The sequence below is a fragment of the Rattus rattus genome, chromosome 5, assembly GCF_011064425.1.
Source record: "Rattus rattus isolate New Zealand chromosome 5, Rrattus_CSIRO_v1, whole genome shotgun sequence".
Taxonomy (NCBI): domain Eukaryota; kingdom Metazoa; phylum Chordata; class Mammalia; order Rodentia; family Muridae; genus Rattus; species Rattus rattus.
In genome coordinates, this window is record NC_046158.1 from 3,005,338 (window position 1) to 3,021,024 (window position 15,687).

Sequence of the window (15,687 nt, forward strand, 5' to 3'; positions counted from 1 at the left end):
ATATCTATATGGAAATGACTCTTTAGTTACAGCGTACTGTCTATACTGTCATCTAGAGACCCTGTAGAATGTTCTGGAAGGTATGTGAAGGTTCTAGCTTGGGTGTCATTGTTGTTGTTGCTTTGGTTAGAGAGCCTTGGGTTCACCTGGCTGGCTTGAATTTCTACTGACCTTCCCATTTCTGCCTCCTGAATGCTGGGATCACAGTGTGAGCTGGCACAGCCAGACTTTTTTCTTCTTCTGGCTGGCTGAGAACTGGGCATGTAAACCAGGTGGCCTCCATTTTCTTTCTTTCTTTTTGCATCAGTTCTTACATTATGGCCCGGGGCTGGCGTCCACCTACCTGAAGATCTTCCTGCCTTACAATAGAGGTATAAGCAAGCTACCAGGCCAGCAATTAATCTCCCTCTCTCTCTCCTTGAGGGTGACTTTGAACTTCTGATCCTCCTGTCTCTACATCCCTCCCTAGGCACACTGCTATAAGCTCTGTCGCATTCCGTGAGGGGCTGAGGTTTGCCGAGTTCAGGGGTCCTGGAATGAGGTCCTCTCAGATACTAATGGACAAAGTGATCTGATATTGTAGAATTTTCTGGTTTGATCAGCCAGGTCTTCATAAACTGGGGCCCACTTGAATTAACTGAGCTGTAATTAACACATTAAGATAATGAGGATTTTCCAGGCCTTTTTCTCTAGCTTTTTCCTCTCCCGTGCATTTTCTACCCACCCCTTTGCTGGCCTTAAGAGACCCACGCTTAGCAGGGCTGTGAGTGGAGTCTGTGCGAGGGAATATGCCTGTCCAGTTACAGATACAGCATGGCGTGCACATGTGTGTGCACGTGTGTGCATGTGTGTCTGCGTGTGCATGTGTTGGAGGGGGGGCTGCCACAGAGCGCCTCGGGTCTCCCGAGCCTTCTGATTTCTTGAAGTCAACGTGGGGGACAGAGCATAGGTGTAGAGAATTCACCCAAACCCTGGTCAGGCAGAAGGCTGTGCCTGCCCTCTTCCTCTGAACATCCATTTGTTTCAAGGTCTTTCAATACACTCACCTCTTATAACTGAAATACATTTGTTTATTTTAAAGGACAGCTTAAATAGGCAATGCAAAGGAAAGGTGGCCCCAGTGGCAGTAAACAGAAAGGAGTGAGCACCATCACCCCCAGGGGCAGGTGTCCCCCGGACAGCCATGGCTGCTGGCTTACAGGCTCTCTGGGCTCACAGGGGAAGTCACTAGGGATGGGGACAGGGTCCAAGGACAGGTGAGTATCAACAGAGCCTTCCTGTGTAATGAGATCAAAGAGTAAAGAACTGGAGAGAGCTGCCAGCTCTTCTGGGAATCCTCTGGGTCCCAGAATCGTCCTTGATCCCACATCCACGTCCATGGCAACTCGCACTCCTTAATCTGTATGTTCTTGTCCTAATGCCGAGGATGAGGGTTGGGACACAGCATGACAGAACAAGTCTTAGAACCAGCCAAAGGGTGGCAAGGGCCATGCCAGGGGAACCTTCGAGTCCTTCCTCAGGAAGACCATCCCTGACCGAAGCTGCCCACCCAGCGGCATGCCCATAGCACAGCTCCTTGCCACCCATTGGCCATGTGGCCCCAGCTGGTGAGCCCATGACCCTTTGCCCCTTGCAGCCCAGGCCCCAGTCAGGCATAGAAAACCTGTTCAGCCTGGGGATGTAGCTCAATTTGTAGGGTGCTGGCTTAGTGTACACAGGGCCATGGGCTTGATCTCCAGCACCCCAAAAACCAGGAGTGGTGGAGGTACACACACCTGTAATCTCAGCACACAGGAAGACAAGAGGAGGCAGGAGGATCAAGGTTGTCCTCAGTTACAGAACAGGTTTGAGGCCAGCTTAAGTCACACGAAATGCTGTCAAAAGAAAAAAAAAAAGAAAAGAAAAAAGGAAAAAAGGAAAGGAGCTCACTTCAGAGAGATGATGGCTTAGGGCCAAAGCCGTACGACAAGGCCATGAGAAATAGAGGGGGAACACCAGACCCCAAGGAGCAGCCTATCAACCCAGGGGCCCCTAGGCTTGACATGGCCTGGCTAAGGAAGGGCCTAGGATCCCAGCAGAGCCAGAGGGAGACAAGACAGCTGGGCTGAGGCACAGGAAAGAATGGGCCGGCAGCGCTGGAGCCTCCGGCTGTGGCAGCATGAATCACCTCGGTTGGAAGCAAGAAGAGGGAGCAACCCTAAGCGTCCTTGGCAATTTCTTTAGTGCTCAAATGTCCATGGGACAGGATAACAGCTTCCTGTGTCTGCGCACAGCCCGGCAGGGTGGAGGTGCTGGGCTCAAGCCAGGCTGCCTGGGGTCAGGGGGCAAGGGCGGGGTGGGCTGGGAACTGGCCGAGGGCTCCAGTTACTTCAGGGAGTCAAGATAGGTGCAGACCTGGGAGAAGACAGTGTCCACTGAGCCTTCAGCATTGACCTGTGGGGATACGGACGATGAGGGCAGAGACGCCATGGCAGGATCCACACAACCCCACTCAATGCACTAAGGGGAAAAGGAGAAACCGAGGCAGGCCCCACTGTGAGCTCCTGCTAGAAAAGAGGCTCCTCCCACCTTGCGCACAATGCCGCGTTTGTCATAGAAGGAGATGACAGGTTCTGTGGCTTTGTAATACGTCTCCAGCCTCTTCTTGATGGTCTCCTCGTTGTCGTCCACTCGGCCACTGGTCTCCCCTCGCTTTAGGAGTCGTTGGGTCATGGTCTCGGGGCCTGCGTCCACATACAGTAGCAGTGTGGGCTGTGTGATCTGTGTAGGGGGGACATTGGATCATTGGGACCCATCCCTCCCTCCCTCCATCTCTCAAGCCCTACGTGAGACCCTCCCAGAATGACAATCCCTTCCCAAGGCAACCAGAGGGCCTTCCTAAAGCATATCCCTGCCTGTTCAGTTCAAACCTCTTCCACAGCTTCCTAGAACCTTCAAGAGAAAGCCCAGGGGTTGGGGATTTAGCTCAGTGGCACAAGGCCCGGTTGCCTCAGCTCCAGAAAAAAAAAAAGAGAAGAGAAGAGAGAGAGAGAGAGAGAGAGAGAGAGAGAAAAAAAAAAAGCCCAAAGTCCTTACCGGATCTAGAGCACCTATGAGTCATGCTCTTGGCCACCCGACCCCACCCCCACAGCTGCTCTCCTGTTCCCCACCCCCACCCCTCCTTCCTTTCTTTGGCCATACTGGCCTATGCTTGTATCTGTCTCCATCCCATACCAGGCCAGTGCAGGTCTCCCTGTCACCCTTCCCCACAACTGAGATCAAAGGAACAGCAGCCAGAGTCTCACTCCTTCCAGGTGGTCTTCCCAGAGATGACCTCTACTCTATTCCTGGTCCCTTAGTCACTGACAGCCTCTAGGTGTTTAACTTAGTGACCTTCCCCTCCCCTCAGCCAGGATGGGAGCTGAGGGTTGAGTAAGGCTTGACTGACGAAGGAGTCAGAGGAGGGATGTGGTGAGGATTGCAAGGAATCTAAATGACTGCCATAAGCCACTCGTCACAAATGCTTGGAGAGGTATAAAGGCATAGAGCTTGGCCCTTCCAGACCTCGGTTCAGCCCCTTTACAATGGCCCCTGTCCAGGCTGGGCCTTGCATTGAAGCCAGAAATGGCTACCTTTCCCCTTTCTGGCTCGCACGACCCCTCAGAATGGGGAGCCTATCTCAGGCACTGACAGATCCCTAAGCCTGGCCTGGTCTAGGCTGGCCCTATGAGGGAAGGAGGATTCTGGGTCTTCCTAGACCAGAGGGCAGGAAAAGCAGCCTTAGGCTGGGGCCAGGCCAGGAGGTTAACAGTTTGGGGCCTCTGTCCTTTAGACCCCTGCTGAATCAGTCCCAGAAGCCTCTAAGTAGCTGACATCTCATCAGACTGTCCCTTACAGCTCCTCTCCTGCCTTTGTAACCGGTAGCAGGCTACTGGGCCCTCTTGAGTCTGGTGTGTGTCTCCCGGGTGGGTGTGCATTCAGTGTGTCAGCATTGGAGAGATCCACCATCTGGTGACCTTGACGGTTTGCCAATTTAGAGTTGACAAAGGCCAGACCAAGGCTGCTGCCACCTGTCTATCAACCATCAGCTACCAAGGTCCTCTGAGTCCCCAGGGCCCAACACAGCGGACTCTGGATCCATTCTTTGGGTGGAGGTAGTAGGGCTTGTCTCTGGGCAATGTATCCCTGTCTGGAGCCTCAGTTTCTCAGTATGGAAATGGGTATCTAGTCTGAGGAATGGGTCCTGGATACTTCCCACCCCAAGGAAGCTCTGGGGATAGTCAGTAGGACAAGTTACTTCCAGGCCAGCTCCTTCTCCTTCAGTGTAGTTCCGGCTCCCCCTAATGTCAAGATCTGAGAACTTCAGCTATTTAGGCTCCCAGAGGCTGCCACCAAGCCCCGAGTGCAAGCAGCCTGAAGCTCCAGGACTGACAGGCACTTTTATTTGCTGAATGTGGCCCTGAGGGTTGCAGGTAACCTCACACAACTGGGGAAATGGGAGGAAAAAAACAACATGCTCCTCAGGGAAGCTAGACCAACTCCCATTTCACAGAACGGTATGCCGAGGCTCAGAGCGAGACATGTTCCTGAGGTCTTTCATTCACTGAGAGGTGGTGACATATAGTCTCCTGTTTTCACCCTACCCTCCTCAACACCTACAGTCTCACAATCCCCTGTGTGGCCTTCTGGGGTGTAAATGTGTACATGTATGTATGTGCTAGCATGTGGGTCCACATGCATGCACCCCTGTAGTGTGTGCTTCATGCAAGTGCACGCACACGTGCACATGTGTGCAGTGTACCTGTGCATGTGGGCATCCTATGTTGCCTATTGGCTTGTGTAGGTGTGAATCCTGAGCACCTGTGCACATGTGGGGTTAGAAGCCCCACAGGATGAAGTCTCTCAAACCCTCATGCCTTTCTCTGGGGTGGTTATGGCAGGTCCCATTCGGCCTTCCCACCTGCATACTGTAGACTCCGCCTCCATGGCCCCTCCCTCTCCGCTGCAGCCCAGCCCCCGGCCGACAGCCAATCAAGAGTCTTACCTTCCGTTCAAACTCTTCTCCCTGTTTCACCTCCCTCGGGTAGCCGTCAATCAAGAAGCCGTTGGAAGAGTCCACTTTGGCTAACATAGCATCCCGAAGCATGTCCAGCACCGTCTCCTGTTGTCCAGCACAGGGGGATCTTTGAGTCTTCTCTCCCCGCCCCTCTGGCCCTTGGCTTGTGCTGGCCCACTGAAGTGTGCCCTCTTTCCTGGACTATGTGAGTCCCCACAAGCCCTCCTCTCCAGGCTTGGGCTTCAGTGAGCCCGTTCCAGCCTGGAAAGGTCCTGGTCTTGGTCCCAAAGCTTCTACAACCTCTCCAAGCCAGGGGCTGGGGGAGGAGACATATTGAGATACAATGGACTTATGGTTCTAAGCATGACATAAAGTGTAGGGGTGAAGTGTGATAAAGAAGGGGACAAATGGGTCAGCGGGATGGCTCAGAGGGTGATATTTGCCACCAAGCTTGATAACCAGAGTTTGAACTCCGGGACCCACATAATGGAAGGAGAGAATCGATTCTTTTGAGTTGTCCTCTGACAGCCATGTTGGTGCCACGGAACATGCACGCCCCTCCCAATGAATAAATAAAATAACTGAAGGCAGACCACTCCAGTATAAGGCTAGGGGGTCTGAGCTCAAGGCAGGGCAGTTGGGAGGTCTGAGTGCCAACAGGGAAGATTATTCAAGCCATAGAGGAGTATGGTTGAGACAGAAAGTCTAAGACACTAGGGACGGAGAATGGGAGGCAGGGCTGCATCCCACAGGGTCTTAGAAATCTCTGGAAACAACTTTTGGCCAAGGACAGTGGGGGACCACAGAAGGTTTCAGAGCTAGAGAGAGCCACAGTCATCCTTGGCAGGGTGTCACAGGCTCAGACCCTCCACCAGTCCCCAACAGGGCCCACTCACCAGTGGCACCAGCTCTCCCTTCTCCATGATAGATGACAGCATCTTGCCCCTCTCCGATCCAGAGCTGACTTCTGCCCGAAGCAGGTCCCCAGTAGAGAGGTGGGTGTAGCCATATTTCTGCACAATCTTTTCACACTGGGTGCCTTTTCCTGAGCCAGGCCCGCCTGCAAGCACCCAGGCATTCAGAACCCTCCCCCCCAAAAAACCCACAAAGCCCCCAGCAGAACACTACCAGAGTCCTCAATGAGAGAAGAACAGAGTTCAAGGAAGTGCCTCACACCCCTTTAAACCCAGCACTTGGGAGGCAGAGGTAGGCGGAGCTCTGTGAGTTTGAGGCCCGCCAGGTCTACAGAGTGAGTTTCAGGAGAGCCAGAGCTACATAGAAAGACCGTCTCAAAAAAAAAAAAAAAAAAAAAAAAAAAAAAAAAAAAAAAGAAAGAAAAAAAAAAAAAAAAAGGGGCTGGAGAGATAGATGGCTCAGTGGTTAAGAGCACTGACTGCTCTTCCAGAGGTCCTGAGTTCAAATCCCAGCAACCACATGATGGCTCACAACCATCTGTAATAAGATCTGATGCCCTCTTCTGGTGTTCTGAAGACCCCTCAGTGTGCTCATATATAATAAGTAAATAAATAAATAATAAATCTTTAAAGAAAAGAAAAGAAAAAAAATCTTGTAGTGCCTGCTCAGACCCTCCCTGGTTACCCACCATGTGCCTGCTACAACTTACTTACCCACCACGAAGATGATCTTGGCCTTCTTCAGCTTGTCTGTGGAGAGAACAGGAGCAGGAATCAGTCACTCGTTAGACAAGCAGGCAGGGCCCATGAGCAACCCGGGCTTGGGCTGAGTGAGCTGGGACGAACACTGTGTGTTCTGGACAGGCGCAGACAGAGCATGGAGGCTAAGAACTCAGCTAAAGATTCAGAGGTTAAGGGACTGTGAGGGCAACCCCGTGGCGCCTCGGGTCGGGGAGGGCGGGACCCTAGGTCACCTCCTGTCTTTCTCTTTCCCTCTTCTTGGGATTCACTAGACAAACAGCATCCCATGATCCTATCCTACTCCTGCTGCCACCTCTCCTCTGCCTCCTGGCTTTGGCCCTGCAGTGGCTGCCCTGGGCGGGCCAGCAGTACTAATGTGGAGCTGGCAACCGCAACGCGTTGCCATAGAGATGGTTGCCAGGGAGGAGGGCTGCTGTGGGCAAATGGAACTCTTACTCAGACAGGGAGTTAAGCAAACTTCCCAAACTGCCTCCTGAGGACCCACAGCCCTGGTGGCCTGCTGTGGAGAAGCTGTGTGACTGAGTGAATGCAGGCCTAGCTAGTGGGAGTGAGGCCCTGTGCCCCATACCTGATGCTATGGAAAAGGCAGAGGGAAACTGAGGCCTAGGGAGGGAGGGGCTTAGCCAAGGGAACAACTGAACCCAAACTAGAACCCTGGGTTTTCTTCTGGGCTTCCTCCCTTCGGTTGGTTGGCAGGGATCACAGCGTGATGCAGCCTTTCCAGGAGGAGGCATGCCTGAGGGTTGCCATGGGCCTAGAGCCCTGAGGGACTGCCAGGGAAGGGCCTAAGGCAGCTAAGGGGTAGATCCTCTACCACTACCGAGTTGAGGTAGTAGCAGCAGCAGCAGCAGCAGCAGTATCTGTCAGACTCTTGAAAGAGCCACCCAGGCAGAGGCCCAGTGCCAGGGAACTGGCACTGCCAGAAGCTGGGGCCCACCCATTCCAGGCACTCAGCCCACATCCCAGAGCACAGAAGCCAGGAAGACAAGACTTTAGGGTCCACCCCATTAGCTGACAGGGGCACTGAGTCCCAGCAAGGGCCAGACATGAGGCTGCCCACTTCTCCAATCAATGCCCCGCCCCCACCCCACACCCCACACAGTTGATATGGCTGGAATTGCTGACCAGTACCCTCCTTCCTCAGAAAAGGGGAGACTTGGCTATAAATACCAACATAGGTGAGCTCTGGGGTCCCAGAAGCCTCAGGCGGGCCTTGTTGCGTCTTTGATTAGGATCCAAGCATAGGGAGGAGGAGGAAGCCTGGGGCCTCCTCAACCCTCTCAGACAATCTCCGTGAGCCCACCCCTTAACACACAGGCACTCTGAGGCCAGGAGGGGATCACATACCTTCCATCCTGCTGAGGTCTGGGAGCTAGGTCAGCACTCTGCAAGACAAGGCACAGGCAGGGGTGAGGGGTTCTCCTCCCACCCCTGACTCAGCTTCCAGCAAGCCCCACCCACAGCAGTAAGTGCCAGGCTCCTGCTTGCAATTTCCAACCGGAGAGGCCAAGGGCGTAGAGAGATACCCAGGAGGCAGAATGACCTTGGAAAAATCACCTTCCTGCCGGCTTCTATTGCCTCTGTCACCCCTCCAGTGTGCTTTGGTCTGCTGGAGGTGCCTGGGTAGAGGTCAGGGGGTGTGAACAACTCTATGGAATCTCTCCCTGGCTAGTGAGGGCGGCGTCTGCTGTGCGCCCTGACAACACTCCCAGGGGCCAGGACGCTGGCAGGAGTCTCCTCCTTGCCTGGGACCAGGACAGGTGGCAGAGACACTCCTGGGGCTCAATCCTGTAAGGTTTGTTTTGTTCCTTTTGAGACAGGGTGCATTCTCTGTAGCCCAGGCTGGCTTCAGACTAACAGCCATCCTACTGCCTCAGCCTCCCCACCTGGGCCTGCAGGTGTGCGTTACCTCCCCTGGCCCTGTGTGGTTTGTTTTCGTTGTTTTTAATTTTCTGTGTATGCTTGCCTGCCTGCATGCACGTAAGCGGACCACGTGACTGCGGTCCACGAAGAGGCCACAAAGGGGTGTGGAGTCCCTTGGAACTGGAGTTACAGGTGGTTGCGAGCCACCATGTGGATCTTCAGAACAGAACCCAGGTCCTTTGGAAGAAGCAGCCAAGTGCTCTTAGCTGCTGATGCCTCTCTATTCCTCTAGCCCCTTTCCAGTTTTTAAGGTGGTCCCTGGCTCCTGCCTGAAGCAGGCCCAAGCCTACCTCACACATGACCTTACCACTCCCTCCCTTCCCCCCAGGGAATTTACTTCACTCACAGCCCCCAGCCAGCCTGTTCTTTCTTCACAGCCACCCACCCTCCAGCCTCTTCAAAACTATGGCCTCACAACCTACCATCCTAAGACCACCAATACCGCTCTTGCCAGCCTTCTGCCCTGGGTCTGTGTCTCTGGTATGTGTGTCCCAGGTACATACCTGCTTCTGTCCTCTCACCCGGGCTTCAGGGCCCAGGGACCTCTCCACCCACACTGAATAGTCAGTCCTAAATCAGCATGAATGTTCCCCACAACCCATCCTACCTCTGCCCTGCACCCTCGTACCCCAACCATCTTCTCTCCAATCAAGACCATAGCCCACCTCTACAGAGCCCCTGAAACACACACACACTCACACACACACACACACACACACACACACACACACACACGCACGCACGGACAGAGCAATGGTATGTCCCCTGGCAAGGAACAATCATGTGACCCTCCTACTCACAGACTTTTATATATGGTCCCCTGGGCTCCCTAAACCAAACCTGAACCCCTCAACCTACCGGTCAGGGACTGGGCAATCTGGCCCGCCCTTTCTCCTCCACTTTAATGTCCCCTCCCGCCAGGCCTTTGCAGTGTTACACACCAAATGCTTGGGATGTCTTTCTCCAGTGCTACTGGAGGCCCCAGCTCAAGTGTCACCTCCTTCAGGATGCCTTCCTAGATTCCACCCCACAGGAAGGTTCTCTCACACATTGACAGGTTCTCTCTCTGAACTTCTAGTTGCAAGGCACCCAGCTTAAGGTGTCAGAACATTCATGTACACTGTGGGTCTTGTCCCTGTCCCTGGTTGGGCCTAACCAGGGATGTCACCGGCCTGGGACTCTCATTCCACCCTGCCTACCATCTGGGGAAGGAATTGAGGCTTGGGGAGGGACACAGACTAGCCTCAGACTCTGGCTGGGGTCAAGCTCAGACCTGGTACCCCTAAACCAGACAAGAACCTCGAGCATTTTGCACAGATACATGGCCTGATCCATGCAGCCTCTAGGCCTACAGAGTGTGCGGGTGAGAGGCATGGAGCTGCCAAGAACTTCAGCAGCTGCCCAAGGGAGGAGCTGGACAGCCACCAGGATGTCCTAGGAGATCACTCCCTCTACTTGCCCCACCCCCTCCTGGTAACCTAAGTCCCTCTGTCCCACAGACACCTGCCGCTTCTTTGGCCTAAAATAACTTAGGTGATGAGGAGGCCTCCAGGAGGCCAGGGGTCCCAGACAGAGTAAGGTTACAGGGCTAAGCAGCCAGGCCTTATAAGGTTCCCTGGGTCAGGGCCCCAGTGCTCCTAATATGACTGTCTTCTAGGTGGTTCAAGTTGCAGAGGCCCAAGGGGACAAACTTCCCCAATCACGACGCCTGGTTGTCCCAGATGCTAAATCAGCAAAAGCCCTCAGAGAGGCTATCAGATAGGGTTCAAGCCACAACGCCATCACTCGGCTGTGTGACCTTGGGCAGCTGATGTCCCCCTTTCTGGCCAGCCTTGCTGCTGCTGAAGCATCCTGGGTAAGCTGAACAGACCCGTGAGTCAGGTAGGAAGGCTCCTGTGGAGCCCCTGATTCTGCAGGAGGTGATGGCCGGGCTCTAAGGCCCCAGGTCCTCCCAACACTTGAAGTGGCATTACAGCTCTTGGAACACACAGATTGCCCTATCTAGGTCCTCTGGGAAAAGGAGATAGGCCTCTGTCCTTCCCTTGTGCCTCAGGGCCTCAGCAGGGATGTGCCAAGGGCATGGATGGGACTGAAGCCCAGGAACATCAGCTGGGACAAAGGGGGTCTGGGAAGCTAAGAGGACAGGGACACACACATTGCCACAGGGCGCATGCACCCAGAGCTCCTAGGACACACATGCAAACACACACAGCTCATAGCCATGGTTACAAACATTTAAGACACACAGAACCCAAGGGTAGCCTGACACCAGCAACCCCCACCTTCCCACAGGTGATGTCTCCCCACTCCTCTTGGAGGCTTCCACACGGGCAGACAATGGAGCAGTCACACACTGACCTGGGGGAGGGTGTGGTGGGCGCTGGGGCCAGTGCGTGCCCTGCCTGTCCTCTCAGCCGCCTGCAAAGGCGACTATTTATAAGGCTGTCAGCGCGCACGCATGGCATGCTGGGAGCCAGCACTCTGGCGAGATGGCAGAGAGGAGGGAGGAGGGAGCGGGGAAAGGAGGAGGAGAGAGAAGGAAGCAGGGACTCAGATGGAAAGCTTAGTTAAGAGTGAGCAGCGTCCCCACCAGGCGCCCCCAGGGACTGAACCTGCACACAAAGTGTAACCACGGTGACCACGTTACTCCTCGCGGACAAGGGGAAGATGATGCTCAGACAAGTTGTGTGTTTGTGAAATCTCACAGTGTATAGGTGGCAACGAAACCAGACTAGGGAAGTAAGGAGGGAGGGGGACCAGGGTGTAAACTTTGATGTTCCGAGGTCAAGCTCTCAGGTTCTGCGACCCCCTACCCTGAGACATCTCCACTGTTGGAAAAGACTCTCGAGCTCCTCCCGGACTCTAAATATCTGGTGGTTTGGTAGATGATAAGTCAGCCTTGAACCCAGGAAGCCGCTGGGCAGTGCCCCGTAGTTGAATGCGGAGATAGGGACATTCAGAAAGCTATGTGTATCCAGATTGGGGGACGGCTAAGTATGAGGACTCTCACTTGTGAGCACCGGCGTGGGGAGCACTATACCTGCAGAAGCAGACTCCAGCTGTGCCCAGGGAGCCCCTGAGCACAGAGCAGGACCCAGAGGTCCCGGGAGACTCCCGGTATGGAAAGCCATGTGCTTGTGGAACTCTCTACAGGATCAGTGGTATAGGGTATTGGATACTCGAAGCAGCGCAGGGCAGAGGGACCGGCACAGTTCAGAACGCACGGTTCAGAACGCATGCGCATGCGTGCATTTGAGCATCAGCTCGCGTGTGGCCTCCAAAGCGTGGCTCCAAATGGCAAGGTAGGGTGAAATTGGAAACCGTTGGGTAAATGCTCAGGAGTCACAGACCGTTTGGGTGGTGCCTGAACAGCAGCAGCAGCCTGAATACCAAGGTCTAGTCCCAATTCTGCCACTGTGAGGGCAGATGCAATGCGTCATCATCCTGTGTTGGTTTGAAAGGCCCGCTCGAAAGACATAGGAGGGTGTGCACAGTTGGGGAGAAAGCAGACTGATGTTATCCAAACTTACCAGATCCAACACCGAAAACACCTATGGGGACAGGGGTTATACAGGAAGGTTGTTAATCCCAGCGGGGCCTGATTGGGGCCATGGTGCCGCAGGGTGCATAGAGAAGCTCTGAGAGAGAAAGAAAACCTCACTTGCTGGGGTAGCAGGCTCCTTCATGAAAGACATGATGCACACCTGTCCAGGCCCAATCTCACCTGAATAAAAATTATTCTGAATGCAGGTAGGGTTAGGAATGTAACTTGGTGAGAGGAATGTCGAGCACCCAGGAAGCCCTGGGTTCAAGCTATGTAAACTGGATGAGGTGGTGCAAGCTTATGATTCTGGCCCTAGAGGGATACAGACAGAGGCATCAGAAACTCAAGGCCATCCTTGGCTATATAGGGGCTATCAATTTCAGGCCAGCCTGTTCTATATAGAGGGTTTCAAGGCAGCCTGGGCTATACGGAGACACTATCTGAAGAAGCTGGCTCAGTGGTTAGGAATACTTGACTTTAAAGAGGACTCAAGTTCAAGTCCCAGTACCCACATGGTAGCTCACAACTGAAACTCCATTTCCAGGGGATTAGCCTTCCAACGGCACCAGACACACTCATGGTGCACGGATATCCCTGCCAGCAAAGCACTCGTATATACAAAAACCAAGAAATGAAAAACTAAGGAAGAACCCTAACATGGACATGCCTTGGCTCAGGGAGGGTGCTCTCCTGCTGTCCTCTGAGGAGCTGGATGGACCAGGATGTTCCCTCCATACATTTCCCCCTTCCTGTCCACGATCCTTTTCTTCCTGTCCCCTTTTCCTTTGAGACCTAACCTCACACATCTCTTCTGATTCTCCTGCCTGCTGGGTCGCTGGGACTACACCCCACCATGCCATCTTCTTGGTGCTAAGGGTGGAGTCAGAGACTTCTTCCGGGTAAGCAAGCTCTGCTTCCACTGGGCTGTATCCATGGACTCTCCTCTATGTTTTTTTTTTTTCTCTTGTAAACATTCACTGTGTGGGGCACATGAATGTGTGGGCTCACTGTGCCATTGCACAGTGGTGGACGTCACAGGACAACCTGCAAGAGTGGGTCCTCTTCTTCCACTGTGTGGAGTTCAGGGATTGAATTCAGGTTGTCAGTTTTGGCAGGAAGCACCAGCACTTACTGGGCCATCACACCGGCTCTGTGCTTTTAATTAAAATATTTTTTGGGGGTTGGGGATTTAGCTCAGTGGTAGAGCTTGCCTAGCAAGCGCAAGGCCCTGGTTGGGTCCCCAGCTCCGAAAAAAAAAAAAAAAGGAAAAAAAATATTTTTTTTGTAATTAGATTTATTTTTTCAAAGATTTACTTATTTTATGTATATGAGCTGTCTTCAGACACATCAGAAGATCAGATCTCATTACAGATGGTTGTGAGCCACCATGTGGTTGCTGGGATTTGAACTCAGGACCTCTGGAAGAGCAGTCCATGCTCTTAACCACTGAGCCATCTCTTCATCCTGTAATCAGATTCATTGATGTGTATTTTGCTGGCATGTATGTATGTGTGGTGTAGTGCCCACAGAAGTCACAAGAAGGCTTTGGATTCTCTGGAACTGGAATCTCTGATCACTTTTAAGCACCATGTGGGTTCTCAGAATCAAACTCTGGTCTTGTAAGAGGACCTACTGTGCTGCAGCCCCAGTTATGAGCAACAGTGTGGGCACTTGGGATCGAACTCAGGTCCTCTGTAAGAACAAGTGCTTATAATCATCAATCCACCTCCCCAGCAGCCACCTCATTCTCACTCCTCCCCTGCATATCCTTCCCCTCAACCCCCCCCCCCCCCCCCCTCCCCCCAAAAACCCCTCCCCCAAGCCCCCTACCCACCTTGAGACTCAAGGTGTGTCTGTGTGGCCTTGGCTGTCCTGGAACTCACTATGTTCACAAAGATCCACGTGGCCTCTGCCTCCTAAGTGCTGAAATTAAAGACACAGGCAATCATGCTGGCTTTAGGATTTTATTTTTAATTTATGTGTATGTGTGAGTATGTATCATGTGCGTGTACCTGTAAAGGCCAACGCGGCATTGGATGCCCTGAAATTAGAATTGTAAGTGGTTGTGAGCCACCTTGAGGTGGGTGCTGGGAATCGAACCCAGGTCCTCCTGAAGAGCAACAAGCACGACTAACCATTGAGCCATCTCTCTAGCCCTCAGCTTCACTAGCACAGCCACTAGTGAAGCCAGAAAATCCTAAAGCATGATCAAATAAAAGAGAAAGCAGCTTAAAAGTCTAAAAAAAAAAATCTTTTGGGGGCCGGGGGAGATGGCTCAGCAATTCAAAGTGCTCCCTGCTGTGTCCAGGGGAACCAGGTTTGGTTCCAGTCACTCACAACTGCATGGCCCCTAACAGCCAGTAACTCCAGCTCGGGGAGAAGCCAATACTTCTGGCTTCCTTGGCCAGCTGAGCTCGCTCACACACACATGCCCACACACAGACGCATAATGAAAGAATGAAATTAAATATTTTGACTACAGAAAGAATCCCAGGCCTTGAAAACAAACCCCACAGGGGTGAGAGTGGAGGAGGAGTAGATGACCCTAGGCCAACCACACTGAAGCTGGCGGCTGGATCCGCCGTAGGTCAGCGCTTGAAGGAGGAATGGAAGTGGATGTGCCCCAGGTGCGCGGGTGGCGCAGGCAGAACACCTGTGGGAGAGCAGAGGCTCATGGGAGGAATTCTATCCAGACACGCTCGACAGGATCCAGTTTCCCAGCAGCTTTGGCACAGAGCTCCTGGAATTGTGCCGTCTCTCCCGGCCCACAAGGGGCTCAAGACACCACTAGTTTGACACCGGAAGCTTCTGTTCCTCAGGTTTCCTCCTCAATGCCTGCATCACAATGGTTGCTGGACTCCTGATCCCACCACAGCCTGCCGCTGTCCCATGGAGGCCCGCAAACAAAAAGCGTCGGGGTGGGGCTGCTGGCCAATTGGCCCTGCGTTGAGTAACTGGTCCCAGCTGACACGGTTTCACTGAGGCGACCTCATATGAATCTGTGGCATCTGATGAACCATACAGGACAAGGAACAAAGGCTAGGTGTCTCTCTTGCCTCCCTGCCCTGGTGGCCCACCATCTTACCTGGCATGGAGCCCAGAACAGCTCTCTTTCTGACCCCCTCAGCAGCCTGCCTCTGTCACACAGTCACCCTTTGTTAGGCTTTGCTCCCAAGGGTATCTTACCTGCTGTAACAGGTGTAATTTCCTCCCTGGAGTCTCGGACCCTTCACCTTCTGCCTGTCTAACTAAACAGTCCTTGTGCTAAGAGGCCAGCAGCTACACGCACAACCTGGCAAGCTCCCTCTGCGCTCAGGCCCTGGGTCCCTGTTTTGACTTCTGGTTCCAGACTGGCTCTTTCCCTATATATAGCCCTCCCCCTTTCCCTTCAGACGCCTTAAGGCATTAACTTCTTTCAACTTATCAGAATCCCTCCTAGAACTCATGGTGCCCTTCCCTCCCCAGAAACCATGCTGCCAGAGAGCAATATTTGACCACTGGTATTCTTA

General features: G+C 53.3%; 1 protein-coding gene across 1 annotated transcript; it reads right to left on the minus strand.

Annotated features, from left to right (window-relative positions):
- Nucleotides 1–1,049: 1,049 nt before the first annotated feature.
- Ak1 (adenylate kinase 1) lies at nt 1,050–11,108 on the minus strand. Its single transcript, XM_032902739.1, has 7 exons — nt 10,993–11,108; nt 8,059–8,096; nt 6,664–6,699; nt 5,932–6,095; nt 5,024–5,140; nt 2,569–2,760; nt 1,050–2,433 (listed from the first exon to the last, which is right to left on the minus strand). Exons 2-7 carry the CDS (start codon nt 8,063–8,065, stop codon nt 2,365–2,367), a joined length of 585 nt encoding a protein of 194 aa, XP_032758630.1. The 5' UTR covers nt 8,066–8,096; nt 10,993–11,108; the 3' UTR covers nt 1,050–2,364.
- Between the last annotated feature and the right edge of the window lie 4,579 nt (nt 11,109–15,687).